Source organism: Jaculus jaculus, chromosome 20 (genome assembly GCF_020740685.1).
Source record: "Jaculus jaculus isolate mJacJac1 chromosome 20, mJacJac1.mat.Y.cur, whole genome shotgun sequence".
Lineage (NCBI taxonomy): Eukaryota > Metazoa > Chordata > Mammalia > Rodentia > Dipodidae > Jaculus > Jaculus jaculus.
The window spans coordinates 2,392,615-2,411,678 of record NC_059121.1 but is presented as its reverse complement, the minus strand read 5'-3'; the positions used below and the strand labels follow the sequence as shown (position 1 = coordinate 2,411,678).

The 19,064-nt window shown below is 44.7% G+C and overlaps 1 protein-coding gene across 7 annotated transcripts in view; it reads right to left on the bottom strand.

The window, feature by feature from the left end:
• The window catches only part of Mast4 (microtubule associated serine/threonine kinase family member 4), a 656,456-nt gene that overhangs the window by 313,824 nt on the left and 323,568 nt on the right, over nucleotides 1–19,064 (bottom strand). For all 7 annotated transcript variants that reach the window (XM_045139067.1, XM_045139068.1, XM_045139069.1 and 4 more), the window contains one exon: nucleotides 9,687–9,718. In XM_045139067.1, the coding sequence (XP_044995002.1) occupies nucleotides 9,687–9,718 (32 nt within the window). The remainder of the gene's footprint in view (nucleotides 1–9,686; nucleotides 9,719–19,064) is intronic.

The following is a 19,064-nucleotide window of genomic DNA, read 5'->3' as shown; positions in this document are numbered from 1 at the left end:
TCTGATGACTCTCACCTCCCTGGATGACCTGACTCCTAAGTGCACATGTGTTCTGATGACCCTCACCTCCCTGGATGACCTGACTCGTAAGTGCACGTGTGTTCTGATGACCCACACCTCCCTGGATGACCTGACTCGTAAGTGCACGTGTGTTCTGATGACTCTCACCTCCCTGGATGACCTGACTCGTAAGTGCACGTGTGTTCTGATGACCCTCACCTCCCTGGATGACCTGACTCCTAACTCTCTCCCCTAGGGAAGAACTAATTTCTTCCTTTCATTTTCAAGGAGAAAACAGATGCCCACTCCCACAACTTCTACTTCCCCAAGTCCAACCCTCCCCCTGCCCCAAGACAAAAGCTGACAGGAGAAGGGAGGCTTCAAACATGCCTATTGCCATGCTGGCTACCCGCTGAATATATAAATGCCACTGACATTCTCCCTGGGCCTGAAATCCTCTCTTTACTGTAAGATATATTACAACACTCTCTTTTTCTGCAAACATGCCACTTTAAATGCTAATTCAGAGGCAACACTCAATTTTTTTTCCCGGCGTTTTGTTTTTGGATTTCTAACATTCAGAATGACACTGGATTCCTATTTGGCTTTGAGAGTAGATATTCAGAATTGTTGCTTCAATAATTATGGGGGTAGAAGGCTAGAGAGTGCTAAGATGGAAATAAATTTATTCTAAAACATATTCTAATATAGCCTATGTGTCTTTTATTTTGCTTGAATTAAATTCCTTCCTTTTCTTTCAGGAAAGGTTGCCTTCACCTTGCTGAAAATCTCATAAATCTGTTTCAAATCTGTTGCAAACCCAAGGTGAGTCCCTCTCCTTGCAGTCTAGAAATGACCTCATTTTACCCAAACTGCTTTTCTAAACTGCCAAGCAAGGCACTATGTTGTGAATTTAAGTCTTCGTTTCAAACAGTACACAGACCTATGCGTACCAGTGACCTCCAACCAAGCCTATCCCATGACTTAGAAGGTCAGTTCCTATCTCGTTTCAAAATGAGAAATTCCAACTTCAGAAGTACCCTGATTCAACGGAGGCCGCTCAGTGATTCTGCCGTAAGGTACACTCTACAGTCCCGCATGGTGGCGCACACCTTTAATTCCAGCTCCCCAGACACAGAGCTAGGAGGACGGCAGTGAGTTCAAGGCCACTCTGAGACTACATAGTAAACTTCAGAACAGCCTAGGCTAGAGTGATACCCTAACCCGCCGGGGGGGGGGGGGGGAGGAGATGTACTCTATCTCTTAAATCATATTCAGCTCCTCCTATTTCCAGGGACCAGTAACTTCCTACCTCTGCCTTGTCACCTTGCAGGATCAGAAGTGACAGAATGATTAACCATTGCATTCCTCCTGTCCCCTGCCTCAATTCTTATTTCCCTTTTGGATTGAAACCTTAGCTCCTATCAGTACCATGAAGACCTCCAGGATATGTTCCTTCCAGTGTGGCCACATTAAATAAACCTCCCACTCTGTCTCTCTCTCCTCTGCCTCTGCTCCTTCCTCTGTTTTTCATCATTAGCTATCTTTGTCTTTAATTGGTATATAAGGCTGGGAGACTAAGCTTTGTCGGTTGGGTTGCCAGAGCCCAAGCTTGTACCCTAAAACCTCTGGTTGCAACTTTGGGGAGCCAAGCCAATATAAAAGACCCTCTTTTTTTTTTTTTTTTTTTTTGGTAATAGCCACTCAGAGCAGTTGACCGTGGCAGGACAGGAGAGGAGCCAGTCCACGTAGCTCCTGGAATGGCTACTGCAAACCCTTCTGCTTGTCTTCTCACGAGACCAGACGTGGCTGCTTTTACAGGGCAAAGAGATGAGTTGCTTGGAAGCTACAGGCCCTGAAGACTGAACTCTGGGAAACTGTTCCTCAGTGTTCCTCCAGCAGTCCTTTCTCCTCGTCAGTCTGGAGGCTAGGTTGACCTCACTGTGAACTAATTTAAAGTTCCCATCTGTCTGACGGGAAGCTGAGTTCCTTTCCTTTGGGATTCTTTTTAGAAATCTAGAATTTTTTAAAAGTCATTTAGAGGTCTGCCACTAGGACAAGGAAGCTTGAATGCTGTAATCCCATGTTTGTAACCAGCAAGGAAGAACGAGCAAGGCACAAAAGGAGAAACAAGGGAGATCTCAGTTGTACTTTGCAACCACAGGGACTAGGCTTTCTCCCCCAGCAAGAATTCTAGCTGACTCATCATTTGTAGAAACGATCCATCACCTAAGAGAGCGCTCGGAATTAATGTGACCCTGTATGTCACCTTAACGTCTTAGGCTGGAAGTCCATGGATTCATGGAGGCTGACCGCTCTGAGCTCTACAGCAACATTCCCGTGGTAGCTTGAAAGCACGCCTCCCATAGGCTGCGGTGTTTTATCAGTGTTTGAAAGTTGGGTCTCCAGCCACATGCCTGGAGGAGGCGTCACTGGGGGCAGATGGAAGGGCCCAGGGGTAAAGTGTGTTTAGGGGTGGTTTTGAACTCCAGCCTAAAAGTATGCAGGGCAATGCTGGTGCTGGCTTACTGCAGTTGGATGTACTTCTACCATTGATAGAACCCCTCTTCCCCCCTGTCCATTGATCTGGGAGCTTGAAATAAATCTCTTCTTCCCCTAAACTGCGCCTGGTTTGGATGCTCATCCCAACAACATGAAGCCATCTCCAACAATTCCCATGAGAGATTTATCAATTTTTTGTTTATTTATTTGAGAACAGCAGAGAGAAAGAGGCAGGAGAGAAAGAGAGAGAGAGAGAGAGAGAGAGAGAGAGAGAGAGAGAGAAAATGGGTGTGCCAGGGCCTCCAGCCACCACAAACAAACTCCAGATGCGTGCACCCCCTTGTGCATCTGGCTAATGTGGGTCCTGGGGAATTGTGCCTTGAACCAGGGTCCTTAGGCTTATAGGCAAGCACTTAACCACTAAGCCATCTCTCCAGCCCCCCACGAGAGATTTATCAACACGAGAGTCCCCAGAACTCCCAAGAGAAAAATGCTCACCTGGCCCACCCTCAGTAACTCGAGGTGACCAGGGTCTTGACACAGGTGGTCAGAGGTGTGAGACCTCATGACACACAGCAGCCCCGCAGAAAACCACATACATGAAAGGAACGTGCTTCCCAGATGGACTTGGGAGTCACAGGATAGTCCATCTGTCCTGCTCCCGATATGGCCGCGGTGACCAGCTCTTTCTTTCTCTGCTTCTCAGTGTCTCGTGTTGTGAGACGTGGCATATGGCCACATGGCTGCACCCAGCTTGTTGGGGCAGCCAGAGCCCAGGCTTTCATCCCACAATTCTGTTCACATGGCCAGAACACCATAAGCACCCCATGAATGAATCCTGCACTCGGCCCCGTGGTGTGTACCCCGGCTGAAGTACCAAAGAGTCATCTGCAAGACCTAAGCGAAAGAACTCCTGGTGCTGCTGCATCGGACGCTGGTGTAGTTTGATGGAGACGCACACCTGCTTGAAAGACAGGGTCACGCCAGAGGAGTGCTCAGCACTGCAGTATCTCTATGACACCTTCCAAGGCTCAGGGTCTAATGCGGAAGAGGTGGCGGAAAGAATGTAAGAGCCAAAGGAAGGGTAGGGATCCTTATAATGTGCTTCCCTCAGACACAAAATGGCCTGGATATCCATGACCTCACAGCGCCTGACACTACCTACACAAGACCATCATAAGAGGAGGAAAAGACCATGACACCAAAATAAAAGAGACTGACTGAGAAGGAGAGGGGATATGATGGAGAGTGGAGTTTCAAAGGGGAAAGTGGGGGGAGGGAGGGCTTTACCATGGGATATTGTTTACAATCATGGAAGTTGTTACTAAAAAACATAATAAATAATTTTTTTAAAAAAAGATAGGGTCACGCGTGGCCGTCCGAGCAGGCCTATCACATGCTAGTAGACGCCCACTACAATTACTTACGGCCAAACTTAGTGAATGCCAGAAAAGTGACAGAAACAGATGAATGGCGTCGGAACATGCAAACAAGTCTATAGAGAGGAAGACTGTTCAAAGTGCTGGTTCTGTGATCAGCTCAAGAGAGCCAAGTAGACCCAGTCACCGCAAGTCATGCTGGGCGCTGCTGTTCTTCGGCAGACTCTGGGCGCGGGCTCCTGCTCCGCTTGATGCTGGGAACTGGACCCTCATCAGCAGCCTCGGGGGCTGGGGAGATGGCTCAGTGGCTAAGGCGCTTGTGGCAAAGCCTGAGGACCCAGGTTCTATTTCCTAGTACTCATGCCAGCCAGATGTGCTGGGCGGCACATGTGCCTGAAATACCTTTGCAGTGGCCGGAGCCCCTGGTGCACCCTTTCTCCTTCTGCCTCTATCCGCCTCTTCCTTTCTCTCTTGCTCGCACTCTCACTCTCAAATAATAGAAGCATAATGTTTGCTTTTTTGTTTTTTGAGGTAGGGTCTCACTCTAGCCCAGGCTGACCTGGAATTTACTATGAGCCTCCCCCAGTGCTGGGGTTAAAATCATGCGGCACTACAGGGCTTAAATAAAGGCATCTTTTCAAAGCATGTGTCACCCAAGAATACCAAGCTAAGAAAGGACACGGAATCAGTACCCATTCCTATGAAAATGAAATGCTTATTGTAACAGTTACATAGATGCCAGACCTCCACCCCGGGGTTCCAGGAAATAATGGGCCAGCCCTCATCATTCAACAAGGCACAGGAAAGGCCGTGGGAAGTAGCAGGGCAAGTCTGCTTCTAAGAAAGACGGTCCAGCTTCCTTGTCTGTGGGGAGAAACCTGAAAGTTCACCAAAGAGCTGGAGGGGAAGGGGAGGAAGGGAAGGGCTACTCTTCTCTCCAGGGCACGGATGATGGAGAGGTACTCAAGGACGTTCCATATAAAAGAAGCTTCTGTCCTGCAGAGCTGCTTATTAGAGCAATTAACAAAACACAAAAGGGGTCTTTTGAAACTAAGTGGTGGCTGCGGGGGTGGGGGGGAGGGGGGTAGCTTGGTTTGGTGTCTAATCATGCTCCTTCTCATTTCAGGTTCTCACTTTCCCTGAATCTTCCCCTCTTCCTGGACAACTTTCCCCTTAGAAACGTCACTTCACACTTCACTTCCAAATACAGGCAAAGCCTCAGTACGGAATTCACAACGCTAACACACTTTTATAAAGAAAGACTGTTCATCACAGTTATCAGTAAAATCAAAAGCGTATTGGGCTGGAGGGATGGCTTAGTTGGTAAAGCACTTTCCTGCACAGCCAGGACCCATGTAAGCCAGATGCACCAAGTGGCACGTGCATCTGATGTTTGTTTGCAGTGTCTGGTGGCCTGGGTGCTCCCATTCTCCCTCCCTCTCTCTCTCACTCTGCCTCTCTCTCTCAAAAAAAAAAAAAAAAATAAAATAAAATATTTTTTACAAGATCTTTAAAAAAATCCTAAACCAAAAAGGACCTAGAATCTACCACGCAACCATCAGATTACTGCTTGCCATCACAGGCATGTTTGGGCACTGAGCTGCAGAGACCATACCAGGCTGGGCACATGCGCTCTGCTGGAGGCTCCCTGACTGGCATAAACAGCCTCCAGGGGTAATTGACTGTACTGGGACATCCTTGGTCCACACAACAAACAGAAAACAGTCACGTGTACCTTAAAAAGGACTACGATTTCAATGCAACAAACACAGTTCTGGATCTAAATTTTATAATTCTTCATCATAAATGCAATTCTCCTATTTTCCTCCTTGTCTCCTCTCAGGCAGTATATGAGAAGGCATTCCAAGCGTTCTCAAACTGATAACTTTGGTCATTAGCCAATAGATACCAGCCACTGTAGCTCCCCCAATTATTACAAAAATGCAGTCATTTGGGGCAACCTTCAGCAAGAGAGTCAAAACCCTCAAGAGACAAAGTGCAGTTGTTTCACACACTCATCTTCAAAATAGCTTTAAATATACTTTTCCTTTAAATTATTTTCACCCATGCAAACATTTGGCAAAAGTTTAGGTTGCACTTTCATACAATCATTGTGTTTTAAGTAAAATATTTCCAATATTTGAAAACCTAGAAAATATGACATATACATGTAAGGACTCATCAGCACATTAGTGCATGAAACTCCTGTAGAAACCCCTGAAGCCCATTTCTGTCATTTCTTTTACTACAAATTTTTCTCACAAACTTCCCTCCCATGCTTTATATACTGAGAAGCAGCATGCCATATTCTCTTGTACATATTTACATATAATAATATCAATGTTGCCTGTCTTTGAAATTTTCTCATTGCTCTGCTTTTTTCCCTAGTTGTACTAACTAAAGCATATCCCATGACTTAAACATACATTTAACCTGCCGCATAGTGTTGCTAGATCATCATATTGACAGGCTACTGAGACATAGTGTGACAGTTTTAAACATTTGTTTAGATGTTCTATTTATTTGAGAGCAAGCAAGATAGAGAGAGAGAATGCAGAGAGAGAGAATGGGCAAGCTAGGGCCTCTAGCTGCTGCAAATGAACTCCAGACGCATGTGCCACCTTGTGCATCTGGTTTGTGTGGATACGGGGGACTCAAACCTGGGTCCTTAGGCTTTACAAGCATGAGCCTTACCCACTAAGCCATCTCTCCAGCCTCAGTGTTACAACCTTAGCTCCAAGGAGAATGGCAGGGAAAATGGTAGGAGTACCAGGGATCTAAAGTTTTAGCAAGTAGCTACTCTTTGAATGAATGGAGGAACAGAAGGTGAGGTCCAGCTACAGAGCGAGCTGGGGCGGAGAGAAGGTTTGGGGTCCTGAAGAAGATTAAGCAGATGAAAAGATTCAGAGAAAACTGCTAAGACATTTTCTTATCTCCTGACATCTTGCCTGAAAGACACTTCAGTGACTTTGCTTGTCTATTGCCTTTATACTATAAAATCAAGTCCTTAATCATGGCCTTTGCTGCCTTCTGAAGTATACAGGAGACAAAGAAGCTTCAAGCTAGTTCCCAGCAAAATGAGTATAAACTCCAAGTTAGAGGAGACCTGAATTATCATTTTTAGATAAAATATAATTTGCTTTTTCATGCTCTTATTAATGAAAAAGCCTATTTTCTATGGCCTTTTATTTGTAAGAGTTTTATTTCAAGTATACCATGTGTCATGTATGTAAACGTTATCTTGAAACTTATTTAAAGTAAGACTCAAGGGCTTAGCAGTTAAGGCACATGCCTGCGAAGCCTAAGGACCCCAGTTTGATTCTCCAGGTCCCACATAAGCCATTTGCACATGGTGGCACACGCGTCTGGAGTTTGTTTGCAGTGGCTGGAGGCCCTGGAATACCCATTCCCTCTCTCTCTCTCTGATAAATAAAAATAAAATGTTTAAAAAAACATGACTCAACTTTTTCAGGCAAATCCTGCTTCAGGATTAAAATGCTATTCAAAACCATTAATCTGCAAGACACACAAATTACAAGGAGCACATACATCAAAACGAGGTATCTTCTACCATCACAGCCCTTCTGCTGTGTTCAATCATGCGGCTTTGGGGACCAGGAACAGTGAGGCCAACATCACAGTATTCTACTCGCCACCAGTTTCAGCAAGGAGTGGAGGGGCTGGCGGGGGCGGTGGTGCAGAGGATCAAATCCTCGATCTCTCTGCCCGAGAGCATCAGAGGATCTGGGAGCACTGATGAGGAGGCATTTGGGCCGTGAAGAAGGTGAGGACGTGAACTGACAGGGTCAGCAGTCGGGGACTAGGATGTGGTTACATGGGCCCCTGAATAAAGACCCACTTGCATCCTTCACTGGATTTGTATTAAACTCACTCTCGCATCTCTTTCTCTCTGTTTCATAAAAGAATCTTGCATGAGGAGCATAATTCCTTGCACTCTGCGTGGCGCTCATGGGAAAGGCTGGGAGGGGCAGGAGGGTCCCAGACAGCTCTGTCAGGCATCATTAATTCTCTGGGGGGATATATTATTAAGTAGAAAATACAAACTAGCATGCTTAGCTTGGGACTGCTTCATTTGGAAGCATTAATTCTCACAAATTTTGCTGAACTAGGGAGCTTTGTCTTGATGAATACGCCATGCTTTTTCTACCCCCTGACCAGTCAGTCGATTTTTATTAGAGAGGGAATTTTAAATGACTCTTATAATTCAAAGCACAGGGTCCAAATCAAGTTATGTAATTATCCCTTTCTCATTACAGATGAAATTCTCAAGTCAAGGAACTTGAAGATGTTTTTCTTTCAATCTAATATGTTTTCACATCACTTTGTAACCAAACTGCAGAAGGAAAAATGGCTCCGACAGACATAATGAGTTGCCTAATTAGTATGTGCCTTCAAGGATTATTAGAAATATACTTACAAAGCTAAGCAGACTGTATGACAAATAATTTGAAAAATCTGATCAAATTTCTAAAGTTTTCAAATGATGTATAGAATAAAAATATATAAATGCATAGAGAAAATCTTATTTTTTTCTACCCAGATATCTCTTTCTAATTTCTCCTTATGATAACAAATCTTGAAAGTTGAATTCTCGGGCTGTAGAGATGGCTTAGCTGTAAAGTTGCTTGCCTGCAAAGCCTTAGAATGCAAGTTCGATTCCCCAGGACCCAAGTAAGCCAGATGCACAAGCTGGCACATGCACACCTTTAATCCCAGCACTTGGGAGGCAGAGGTAGGAGGATCGCCATGAGTTCGAGGCCACTCTGAGACAACACAGTGAATTCCAGGTCACCCTGGACTAGAGTGAAACCCTACCTCAAAAAAATAAATAAATAAATAAATAAATAAAAAATAAAAAAAAAAGAAAAGAAAAGAAAAGAAAATTTTAAAAAATGTTCATGAATGATGAGGAAGTTTGGGTTCCAAAATACAAAGATTGAAATTTTCTAAAGTTTAGTCAATTAGATGAATTCCTTCTTTCAACAGTCACCTTCTATTTTGTTGTACCTTTGCCAATCTCATCTTAAATATCACATTAAACCTTAAAAAAAAAAGTTCAGCCCCATCTACTAACTTCTGCAACACAAACCAGAGAATCCAAAGATTTCCGGATCAGGCCTTGCCCAGCACTCAGTGGTGACAAATCTCCCCTAAAGAACCTGAAATATTATCAGCAATTAATTTTGCTCTGAAAATTGCTAATTAATAAAACTATGAATTACGCAAAGGCACTATGGACCCCGGAAACACAGTAAAGAATTGAGACAGGCCCTGTAACGCTGTTATTTTGACAAGACGCTGGTACACAGATGCGTTAGGCAAGACTGCTGTAACACAGCCAGATGTGCACCTGACTCAAGGCTCCATCAGTTCAGCTCCTCACTGACCCTGCATAAAACCCTTCGTATAAAGAACGAGGCGGGTTTTCGGAACATACACACATGCACTAATTCCCGACCAGATCAATGCTTGATGTGTACTATCTGCACACAAAGTGTGGTTTTATGTGGTTATCTAATAGAATTTAAAACACACACACACACACACACATCAAGATACTCCCATGAATAAATATGCTGCAGCGAATCATGGGAGTTAACAGTAGAATCATTACCATCTGACTTTTTCTAAAAAAAAAAAAAAAAAAAGTCGTTTAAAACATCTTTCTTCGTGCGATCAGGTCATCGTGTTATCTTCGAATTCATGCAGCAGTCCACAGACAAGAATCATCCCATTATGAATTGGACACAACAGAAAACAAGGAAGCAAAAGAGTACTACTTACAGACTTCCTCTTCGGGGGAGACTCAGCTCCTTCTGCAAAAGACAAAAAGAAAACACTTATGGGAGATGCTGCAGTGATTTCCACGCGCAGGGACCACGGGGTTTGGACGGCTGTCATTGGAATGGGTCTAGTGCTTTCCACTATAAAGGTCTAAATGCCACCACTTTCATGCTGGCTTCCTCCCCATCCTTGTCTCTGTATATAAAGTAAAACGGGCCAAAGGAGTCATTTCAGGTCCCAGTTAGTGTGTCTTGACTCTGGGGCATAAAGTCCCATCAACCCTCCCACAGCAATAAAACACTGAGCCACTGGCCCTTGCCCATGACTGAGCTTAAGGAATATCTGAAGGGCCTAGGGATTGACACAAACAGAAAATTGAAGTGGTAAGAGGAATTTTTTTTACAATTTTTTTATAATTAAATGACAGGTGAAACAAAAGGGGCATTTAAATCAGAGTATCTTACTCTCCAAAGGAACAAATGCAAGCTAATATGATACTTTATTGTTTTAAAAAGATGCAAAGGGGGCAAGTTTTGTAAAATTATCATAGCCAAAAAGGAAGTACTGCTGATTGATTTGATTTCTTGGATTAAAAAAAATAAAATGATTATTTAATATTTTTGGGGAAAAAAAAAGAAGCAAAGGGGCTGGAGAGATGACTTAGTGGTTAAGCGCTTGCCTGTGAAGCCTAAGGACCCCAGTTCAAGGCTCGATCGTTAGCCTGATGCACAAGGTGGTGCATGTGTCTTGAGCTCGTTTGCAGTGGCTGGAGGCCCTGGAGTGCCAATTCTCTCCCTTCCCCCTCCCTTTGCCTCTTTCTCTGTTTGTTGCTCTCAAATAAATAAAAAATAAACAAAATTACAAAAAAATAGATGCAAAGCATTTCCTTCTGGAATTATTCCTCAAAATGCATGTGATGTATAACTTAGGATAGAGAAAAGTGGGCTAATGAACCTCTAAAAGGTAACCACAGGACCACAGTTACCAGAATGGTTATATTGCAAATTAAGATCATTATCTAGGAATCACGGGGGGGGGGGGGGGTGGGCACAACCAAGCAAACGCACCACACAGACAATTTTGAACAAAACCGATTCAGAAATACTCCAAGGCTCCTACCACTAGAGACCCTCCAGAAGACCCACGCCCAGGAAAACTTCCTGCAGAGACTATAATACATGAAGCAACAAGTCAGCCGCTCTGCTTCAAGGCAGAATGAAGCACAGCATAGTTATCGAAGGTTCCACTAACTTTGCTTACACAGTCCCAAAATTCTCTCTCTCCCTCCTTTTTTTTTTTTTGGCTTTCTAGGAACTCCAGGCTCACCATTTGATTTGAAAGTGCCCCCTCCTCCTTTGCACTCCCTCTTCCTGTCCTTGGGTTTTGTGGCTTCTGGGTACTTGCCATAGACAGCAGCCTCAGGCATCCTCTGCACGGTGCCCCTCACTGGAGCACAGCTTACAGAGGCTGGCCTTGAGGCAATACTGACATAGACTTTGAAATACGATGCCCTCCCCATTGATGGGCAAATATGCTCCCCAGGTGTGGTGATTCTATGAGTGGTTAGTAAATAGTAGGAGGAACAATACTTTCAGGAATGAGGAGCCTCCTTTTCCCCAATAGCTAACATTTCTTTCTCAGGGGTGCCTTGGTGAATACTTTTTTTTGTTGTTGTTTTGTTTTGTTTTCCCTTGAATTCTTGCTTATCCTCCCCAAGAATTTATAGTGTGTGCTAAAGCTGGCTTCCTGATTCTGAAACAAATATACCTTAATTTGTTGATGACAAAAGAGCATCTCTAAGACCATTTTCCTTTGGGACTGACATGCACACAGAAAACCAGTGAGCGCTTTTCTAAATACGTCTTTGATTATTGCAAATATTTGAGATTAGTTTTGTATTCAGGAACGCCTTAGGAATAAAAGCTTATCTGGTTGTTTCTTTTAGAAAAGAACTGAAACCAACTGCTTAGCAAAAAGCCTAGAGGGCAGTGGACACCCTGGCTCTCTACAATCAGGTGACAGCGCAGTCCATATCTGAGGTGTGACAATTTAAGAACAAGCAAATAATAAGACAAATAGATATATATATATATCTTTATATATGTAAATAGTTCATTTGTAGGCTATAGGAGGGTAAGGGCCAAATTAATAGCCCCAACAGATCAATCAATCATATTCTTCCAGGTGGTTACTTTAGTCTGAGAAAAGGGTAAAGAAATAGCTAGATAATGGCTGGAGAGATAGCTTAGCGGTTAAGGTGAGCGCTGCGAAGACTAAGGACCCAGGTTCAATTCCCCAGGTGCCATGGAAGACAGATTCACATGGTGGTGCACACGTCTGGAGTTCATTTGCAGTGGCTAGAAGCCCTGGCACACCCATTCTCTCACTCTTTCTCCACCTATAATACATAATAAATGAAATCTTTTTTTAAAAAAAAAGCTTGGGCTGGAGGGATGGCTTAGCAGTTAAGGCATTTGCCTACAAAGCCAAAGGACCCAGGTTCAATTCTCCAGGACCCATGTTAGTCAACTACACAAGGGGGCACACTTGTCTGTAGTTCATTTACAGTGGCTGGAGGCCCTGGCGCATCCATTCTCTCTCTCTCTCTCTCTCCCTCCTTCCCTCTGTCTCTGTCAAAGAGCTAAATAAAAAATATAAAGAAAAGGCTTGTGCCACCATACCCAACTTAAAATATATATTTAAAAAAAGAAATAGCAAGATAAAAGATTGGGGGAGGGAACCCACAGTTTTTGAAGTTTTTAGTCAGAAGTCTTTGCAGTAGGTTAGAATTATGAGCTCTACACAAGGTTAGTAAGAACCCCACAGTCCCGGGGCTCCACAGGACTGCAGCTGAGCTTCCAAGATGAGGTGCAGAGGCCATTTTTAGCAGGCCACTGCCAACTGACCTGAAGCCCCCACTCTGCCCAAGCTGCAGGAGCTAATCCGCCGGGCGGCTTGAATGTCAGGCTCAGGATGGGAAACTCAATTTGGTAGCAAATTGGAATCAGATGTGACGGTAATAAAGTGAGAGGAATGAATGTGCCGTGGCCAAGACCTTGTGAACGGTGGGGGGGGGGGGTACCCAATCGCAGCCCGAGCAGGGAGCAGATATTGCCCAATGCACGGGGGCCGCACGCTGATGAGTCTGCGTGGGTCACACGCAAGTGCACAGCATCAAGCATTTTACTGCCTCGGCCCGCGCGGTCCTGTGTGTGTGTGCATGTGTGTGTGGTGTGCGTGTTCGCTTTATCTTCTTAATGTCAGGATAAGGTCACTAACACATACTTGGATAATCGTATGAGATACGGTGTTGGTCCAAGTCATAAAGCAAAGCTAGCCTTTCAGATGGGTGGGGCATGTGGCAATCGGGAAGAATTGGAGAGGGAAGAAAAGGGTGTAAAAAGGAAATTTAAGAGCCAGAAGCATCTATCTGAATGAAAATGTATGTGCATTAACTACCACCAGACCAAATAAACTCCTTAATACATATTTAAAGCTTTCAAAAATTATTTTCATTACCTAAGGATTTTCATGGCTTTGGTTACATATGTATATATATGACAGACATATAGATATGACTTGTTTATTTGAGAAAAAGCATATAGATATGACTCGTTTATTTGAGGAAGAGGCAGAGAGACAAGAATGGGTGTGCCAGGCCCTCCAGCCACTGCAAATGAACTCCAGAGCCACATAGTGCATCTGGCTCTCTATGAATACTGGGAAACCAACCCTGGGGCCTTAGGTTTGGCAGCCAAGTTCCATTAAGCACTGAGCTCTCTCTCCAGCCCACCTTTGGTTTTTTGAAACAGGGGCCAGACTCGCCTGAAACTCATGATAACTCTCTTGCCTTGACCTCTCTGTGCTCAGAGCCGCAGCCGTGAGCCAACACACTCTTTCTCGGAGACCTGACGTGTCGCAGAACGCTCATGTTCACTGCTTGCTCATTATTACACTACCGTCCCTTTCTAAGAGGGTTAAAAATATTAACATGATGTGCAATTACTTTTTCCTGAGAACTGACATCTTTTAAGACTGCAAGAGATTGAGGATGACCATTCAGGTGTGTCCACAAATAGTCCCAGCATTCAAGAGGCTGAGGCGAAAGGGTATCATGAGGCCACCTTGGACTATACAGCAAGACCCGTGTCTCAAAATAAATAAATAAACAAAGAAAGAAAGAAAGAATAGAAGCTGGTTGTGGTGGTGCACACCTTTAAACCCAGCACTTGGGAGGCAGAGTTAGGAGGATCGCCATGAGTTTACGGCCACCCTGAGAGTACACAGTGAATTCCAGGTCAGCCTGGGCTAGAGTAAGACCCTACCTTGAAAAACCAAAAAATAAAAAAGAAAAGAAAGAAAGAGAGAGAGATCATAAAGAGATCATGGGGCTGGAGAGGTGGTTTAGTGGTTAAGATACTTGGCAGCAAAGCCCAAGGACCCAGATTCGATTCCCCTGACCCCACTTAAAGCCAGATGCACATGGTGCCGCAGGTGTCTGGGGTTTGTTGGTCATGGCTAGAGGCCCTGGTGTGTCCCTTCTCTCTTCCTCTGTCTGCCTCGTTCTTTCCTTCTCTCTCTGTCTTCTCTCAAACAAATAAAAAAATATGTTAAAAGAGTTTTTCAAAAGCGATCCTCAAGTTCAGGAGGAGACTTAATAGTCTACAAGGACAGGAGACATGTACTACACATGATCGTGTTGTAGGTTCTAACCCATTAACTCGTTTATTAAAGCATTGGATAACCAGCCTCCTGGATGGAGGAGGGATCACTGTGGGCGGATCCTGGGGTCCAACCCTAAGGTTTGGGGGAGGATCTGGAATTTCAGCCTAAACATGGGCGGGGTGTTTGAGCTCTGTCTGGGGTTCCTGGAGTGCGCTTGCTCTGGTGCTGGGGTGGAAGGGGGCTGGCTGCTTCTGCCACTGTGGACTTTCTCCTGGATGTGTACACTTTCAATAAATGCCTTCCTCCTGTAAACTGTGTCTGGTTTGGGGGTGCACGCCAGCAGCGTAAAGCTGACTACGGACAGTACCTTCACCCAGCTGTCATTAGCCTCAAAGGGAAAACACATACCTGGCTTTACTTGTGAAGAGAGTCAACTGCAGAGTTTGGTATATTCAAGAAGCTCTCACAGTTGCAATTAAAAACATTTATAATACAGAAGTATTGGATAGTTACACATATAAAGAAAAGTCCTCCACTGCACACGCCACATGGTTGCAGGACTTCTGAAGAATTACTTTAATGGATCGGCAAAGTTATGCTATAAGAGATTTGCGGGGAACCCCCAAGATACCTGTTGATATTCCTCCTTCAAGTGGAGAAACAGGACTCTGTGACTCCCTCTATAAACTAAAGTACAAAGAGCAGGGCGTGGTGGCGCATGCCTTTAATCCCAGCACTCGGGAGGCAGAGGTAGGAGGAGCGCTGTGAGTTTGAGGCCAGCCTGAGACTACAGAGTGAATTCCAGGTTAGCCTGGGATAGAGAGAGAGACCTTACCTTGAAAAACAAAACTGAAAAGAAATAAAAATAAAAAAATCAAGTACAGAGAGGGAGCAGCAGAAGTGCCAGTACAACCGGGCAGCCCACAGACATGACCCTGACCAACGAGAATTCAGACACCGCTGACCAGCTCTGCTGCCATCAAGCTGTCGCTGACGGATGCGGTCACATCATACTGCAGTTTTCTCCCCCCGAATCCCTAACTGCACTGCAATCAAGAAAAACACCAGGCAGACCCAAATGGAGGGATGTTTACAAAGCCCCTGACAAGTACATCTAAAACCATCACTGCTACAGAAAACGTGGAAAAACTAAGAAAACATAAATAAATTTAAAAAATTTTAAATATGTTTAAGAGAAAGGTATGATGAGCAGTGTAGCAGCCTATTGTCCATGGATAAGAACATACAAGGCTGGGAACAAAACAAAATAAAACCCACTGGAAAGCTAGTTGAGGGCTGGAGGGATGACTTAGCAGGTAGGCGCTTGCCCACAAAGCCAAAGGACTCATGTTCGATTCCCCAGGACCCACGTTAAGCCAGTGCGGCTACAGTTTGCAGTGGCTAGAGGCCCTGGCACACCCATTCTTTCTCTCAAATAAATAAACAAATAAAATATTCAAATAAATAGAATATTTAGGGCTAGAGAGGTGGCTTAGGGCATTTGCCTGCAAAGCCAAAGGACCCAGGTTTGATTCCCCAGGACCCACGTAAGCTAGATGCACAAGGGGGCGCACGCATTTGGAATTCATTTGCAGTGGCTGAAAGACCTGGTGTGCTCAATCTCTCTCTCTCTCTCTCTCTCTCTCCTTGCCTACTTCTATCTCTCTCAGATGAATAAAATGTTTGTTAGACATATAGAATATACAAAGAAAAAAAGAAACAGAAAAAACGTACTTGGGGAAACACACACAACCTTGCATAGAACAAAGATCAGTTGGCAGGTGCAAGATTACGCAGAATCACGTGACAAGTGTAACCAACAATGAGGAAGAGACAAGAGGAAGGCTAGAACTGCACCGATTGAGGTCCGGACACTGGCTGATTCAGCTCCAACAGCGATTCTGAAACCTGTCTACATATTAATGTCACCCGGGGTGCTTTGAAAGCTGCCAGACCCCCAGCACCGCCCCGAGAGACCCAGATAAAGAGCTGCTTATTAGAAGCTGGTAATCTGAAGTTCCTTTAAGGACTATTAGTTTGCATAAACCTTTGGCCCCTGCAAAGTTTGTTTCTTCTGGGTGATTAACATCTTAGGCCATCATCATCACCGCAGTGAACTTGAAGCTTTGGGCGGGTTTCTCCTCAAGTGGAAAGGGCAGCTGGGATGGGGATGTGCTCACTCCTGGCTCATCCCACAGCAGGACTAACCCTTCCCCACAGCACACAGCCTGCCAGGGGCTCATCCGAGGGTCCTGACTGGCAAAGGGCAACGAAATGGTTGGGTCGCTCTCCTGGCCTCCATGCGTGATGGCAAGCTCCGAGAACAGAAACGTTCATGCCGTGGGACCAGATCTCACATCCAGCTTGCGTCTGAGTCAGAGCTGAAGGCCAAGATGGCTTTCAAGGGGTCCTCGAGCCTGTAGTTCAAACTGCCCACAAAGCCGTGTTTCCTGAGTGAAGGGGGTAAGGTGGGAAAGCCAGCAGGTAGATCCTTACAAGAACGCTTGAACATCGGAACCTTTCAACTTTGATCACACCAGGAAATTGCTAGGGGAAAGGTGTGGCAAGTGTAGAGTCTCAGAGTCCTTCTCTTTTTTTCAAGCCTGACTTCTTTCCATTTTATTTCTTAAGAAAATATTTTAGGGCTGGAGAGATGGCTTAGCTGTTAAGCTCTTGCCTGTGAAGCCCAAGGACCCCGGTTCGAGGCTCAATTCCCTAGGACCCACGTTAGCCAGATGCACAAGGGGGCGCATGTGTCTGGAGTTCATCTGCAATGGCTGGAAGCCCTGGCGCACCCATTCTCTCTCTCTCTCTTTATCTCCCTCTTTCTCTGTCACTCTCAAATAAATAAACAAAAAAACTTTTTAAAAAATATTTTATTTATTTATTGGCAAGCATAAGGGGATTAGGGGGAATCTAGGTGCACCAGGGCCTCCAACCACTGTAAGCAAACTTCAGATGCATGCGCTATTTTGTGCGTCTAGCTTTACGTGGGTACTAGGAAATTGAACCAGGGTCACTAGACTTTGCTGGCAAGCCCCTTAATCACTGGCTAATCTGTCGAGCTCTCTTTCCATTTTCTATCCATACACATACTGTGCATTAATATTTGCATGAAATAAATATTAAACAAAATAAACACATATGCCCCTGTTTTGTTTTTTTTTCCAGTTTTTTCAAGGCAAGGTCTCACTCTATAATCTCAGGCTGGCCTTGAACTCACAGCAATCCTACCTCTGTCTCTTGAATGCTAGGATCAAAGGCATGCACCACCACACCCGGCTCCCCCTCAGCCAGCTCCCCCTAGGATTTTATATACATTTTAGTTGATCAAATCCACATTCCGCTTTCTTTGAAAGTCAGAGGACAAAGTAACTGCCTCTCCCCATCTTTTCAAACTGGTTGGTTCTGACATGAACTCGGGAAAAATCCCACCACTCATCGTCAAGGCTCTGACACTGGTCTCATGAGCTCTTTCTGGAGCCAAACCCTCTGAGTCACCCTGTGAGTACTTCTTTCAGTCAGGTGAGAGTTTATCATAACGTGAGTCAGAGGACTTCATAGCCAAATCAGCGGGCTGTCTGAAGAGAAAGGACATTCCCATGGAAAGCCCAGAAGAGGTTAGCAACTGACTAGCGTTAAGGGCCTTCAAATTTGAACCTATGTTATCCTGTCCCAATTTTTCCTCCTATATCACTGTGAAAACACAAGGATGATGTATTAAGTCTATTCTCCATTGCTGTCATGACATATGTGAGGCTAAGCAGTCGTTATATAAGTATAGATGTGTGTACACACACACACCCCCCAATGAGACCAAGAGAAGAGAAAGAGGCAGATAGAGAGAGAGGAGAATGGGCATGAACACTAGGGCCTCCAGCCACTGCAAATTCTCCACACACATGCACCACCTTGTGCATCTGGCTTTATGTGGGTCCTGGGAAATCGAACCTGGGTCCTTAGACTTCAAAGGCAAGTGCCTTAACCACTGAGCCATTTCTGCAGCCCCAGGCTGAGTATTCTTAAACAGGAGGGGTTTATGGAGCTCACAGTTTAGGAGACTAGAAATTCAAGACAGCAGCATCTCTTTTGCTGATCAGATGCTCAGAGTGGATTTCAACCGGTTAGTGGCAGTATGGATAGAAGAGAGAGGTGGTAAGATATGAACCCTGAAGGATTTGGGGGTTCAGGAATGTTCTTTTCATAATAACATACTCTTGTAGGACCTAGGATCACTTAAGAACTACATTCATCTCTATTTTTCCTTTTATTTATTTATTTATTGGAGAGAGAGAAAGAGAAAAATAGAGACAGATAGAATGGGTGTGCCAGGGCCTCCAGCCACTGCAAAGGAACTCCAGGTGCATGAGTTATCTTGTGTATCTGGCTTCCATGGGTCCTGGGGAGTTGAACCTGGGTCCTTCGGCTTTGCAGTTAAGCACCTTAACTGCTAAGCCATCTCTCCAGCCCCATACTTTTCTCTCTTAAAAAAAAAAAAAATTCTTTATTTATTTGAGAAAGAGAGAGAGAGGGAGAATGGGCATGCTAGGGCCTCCAGCTTCTACAAACGAATTCCAGATGAGTGTACCCCCTTGTGCATCTGGCTTACTTGGGTCCTGGAGAATTGAACTTGGGTCCTTTGGCTTTTAAGGAAAGAGCCTTAACCACTAAGCCATTTTCTCCAGCCCATACTACATTCATCTCTTTAGAGGG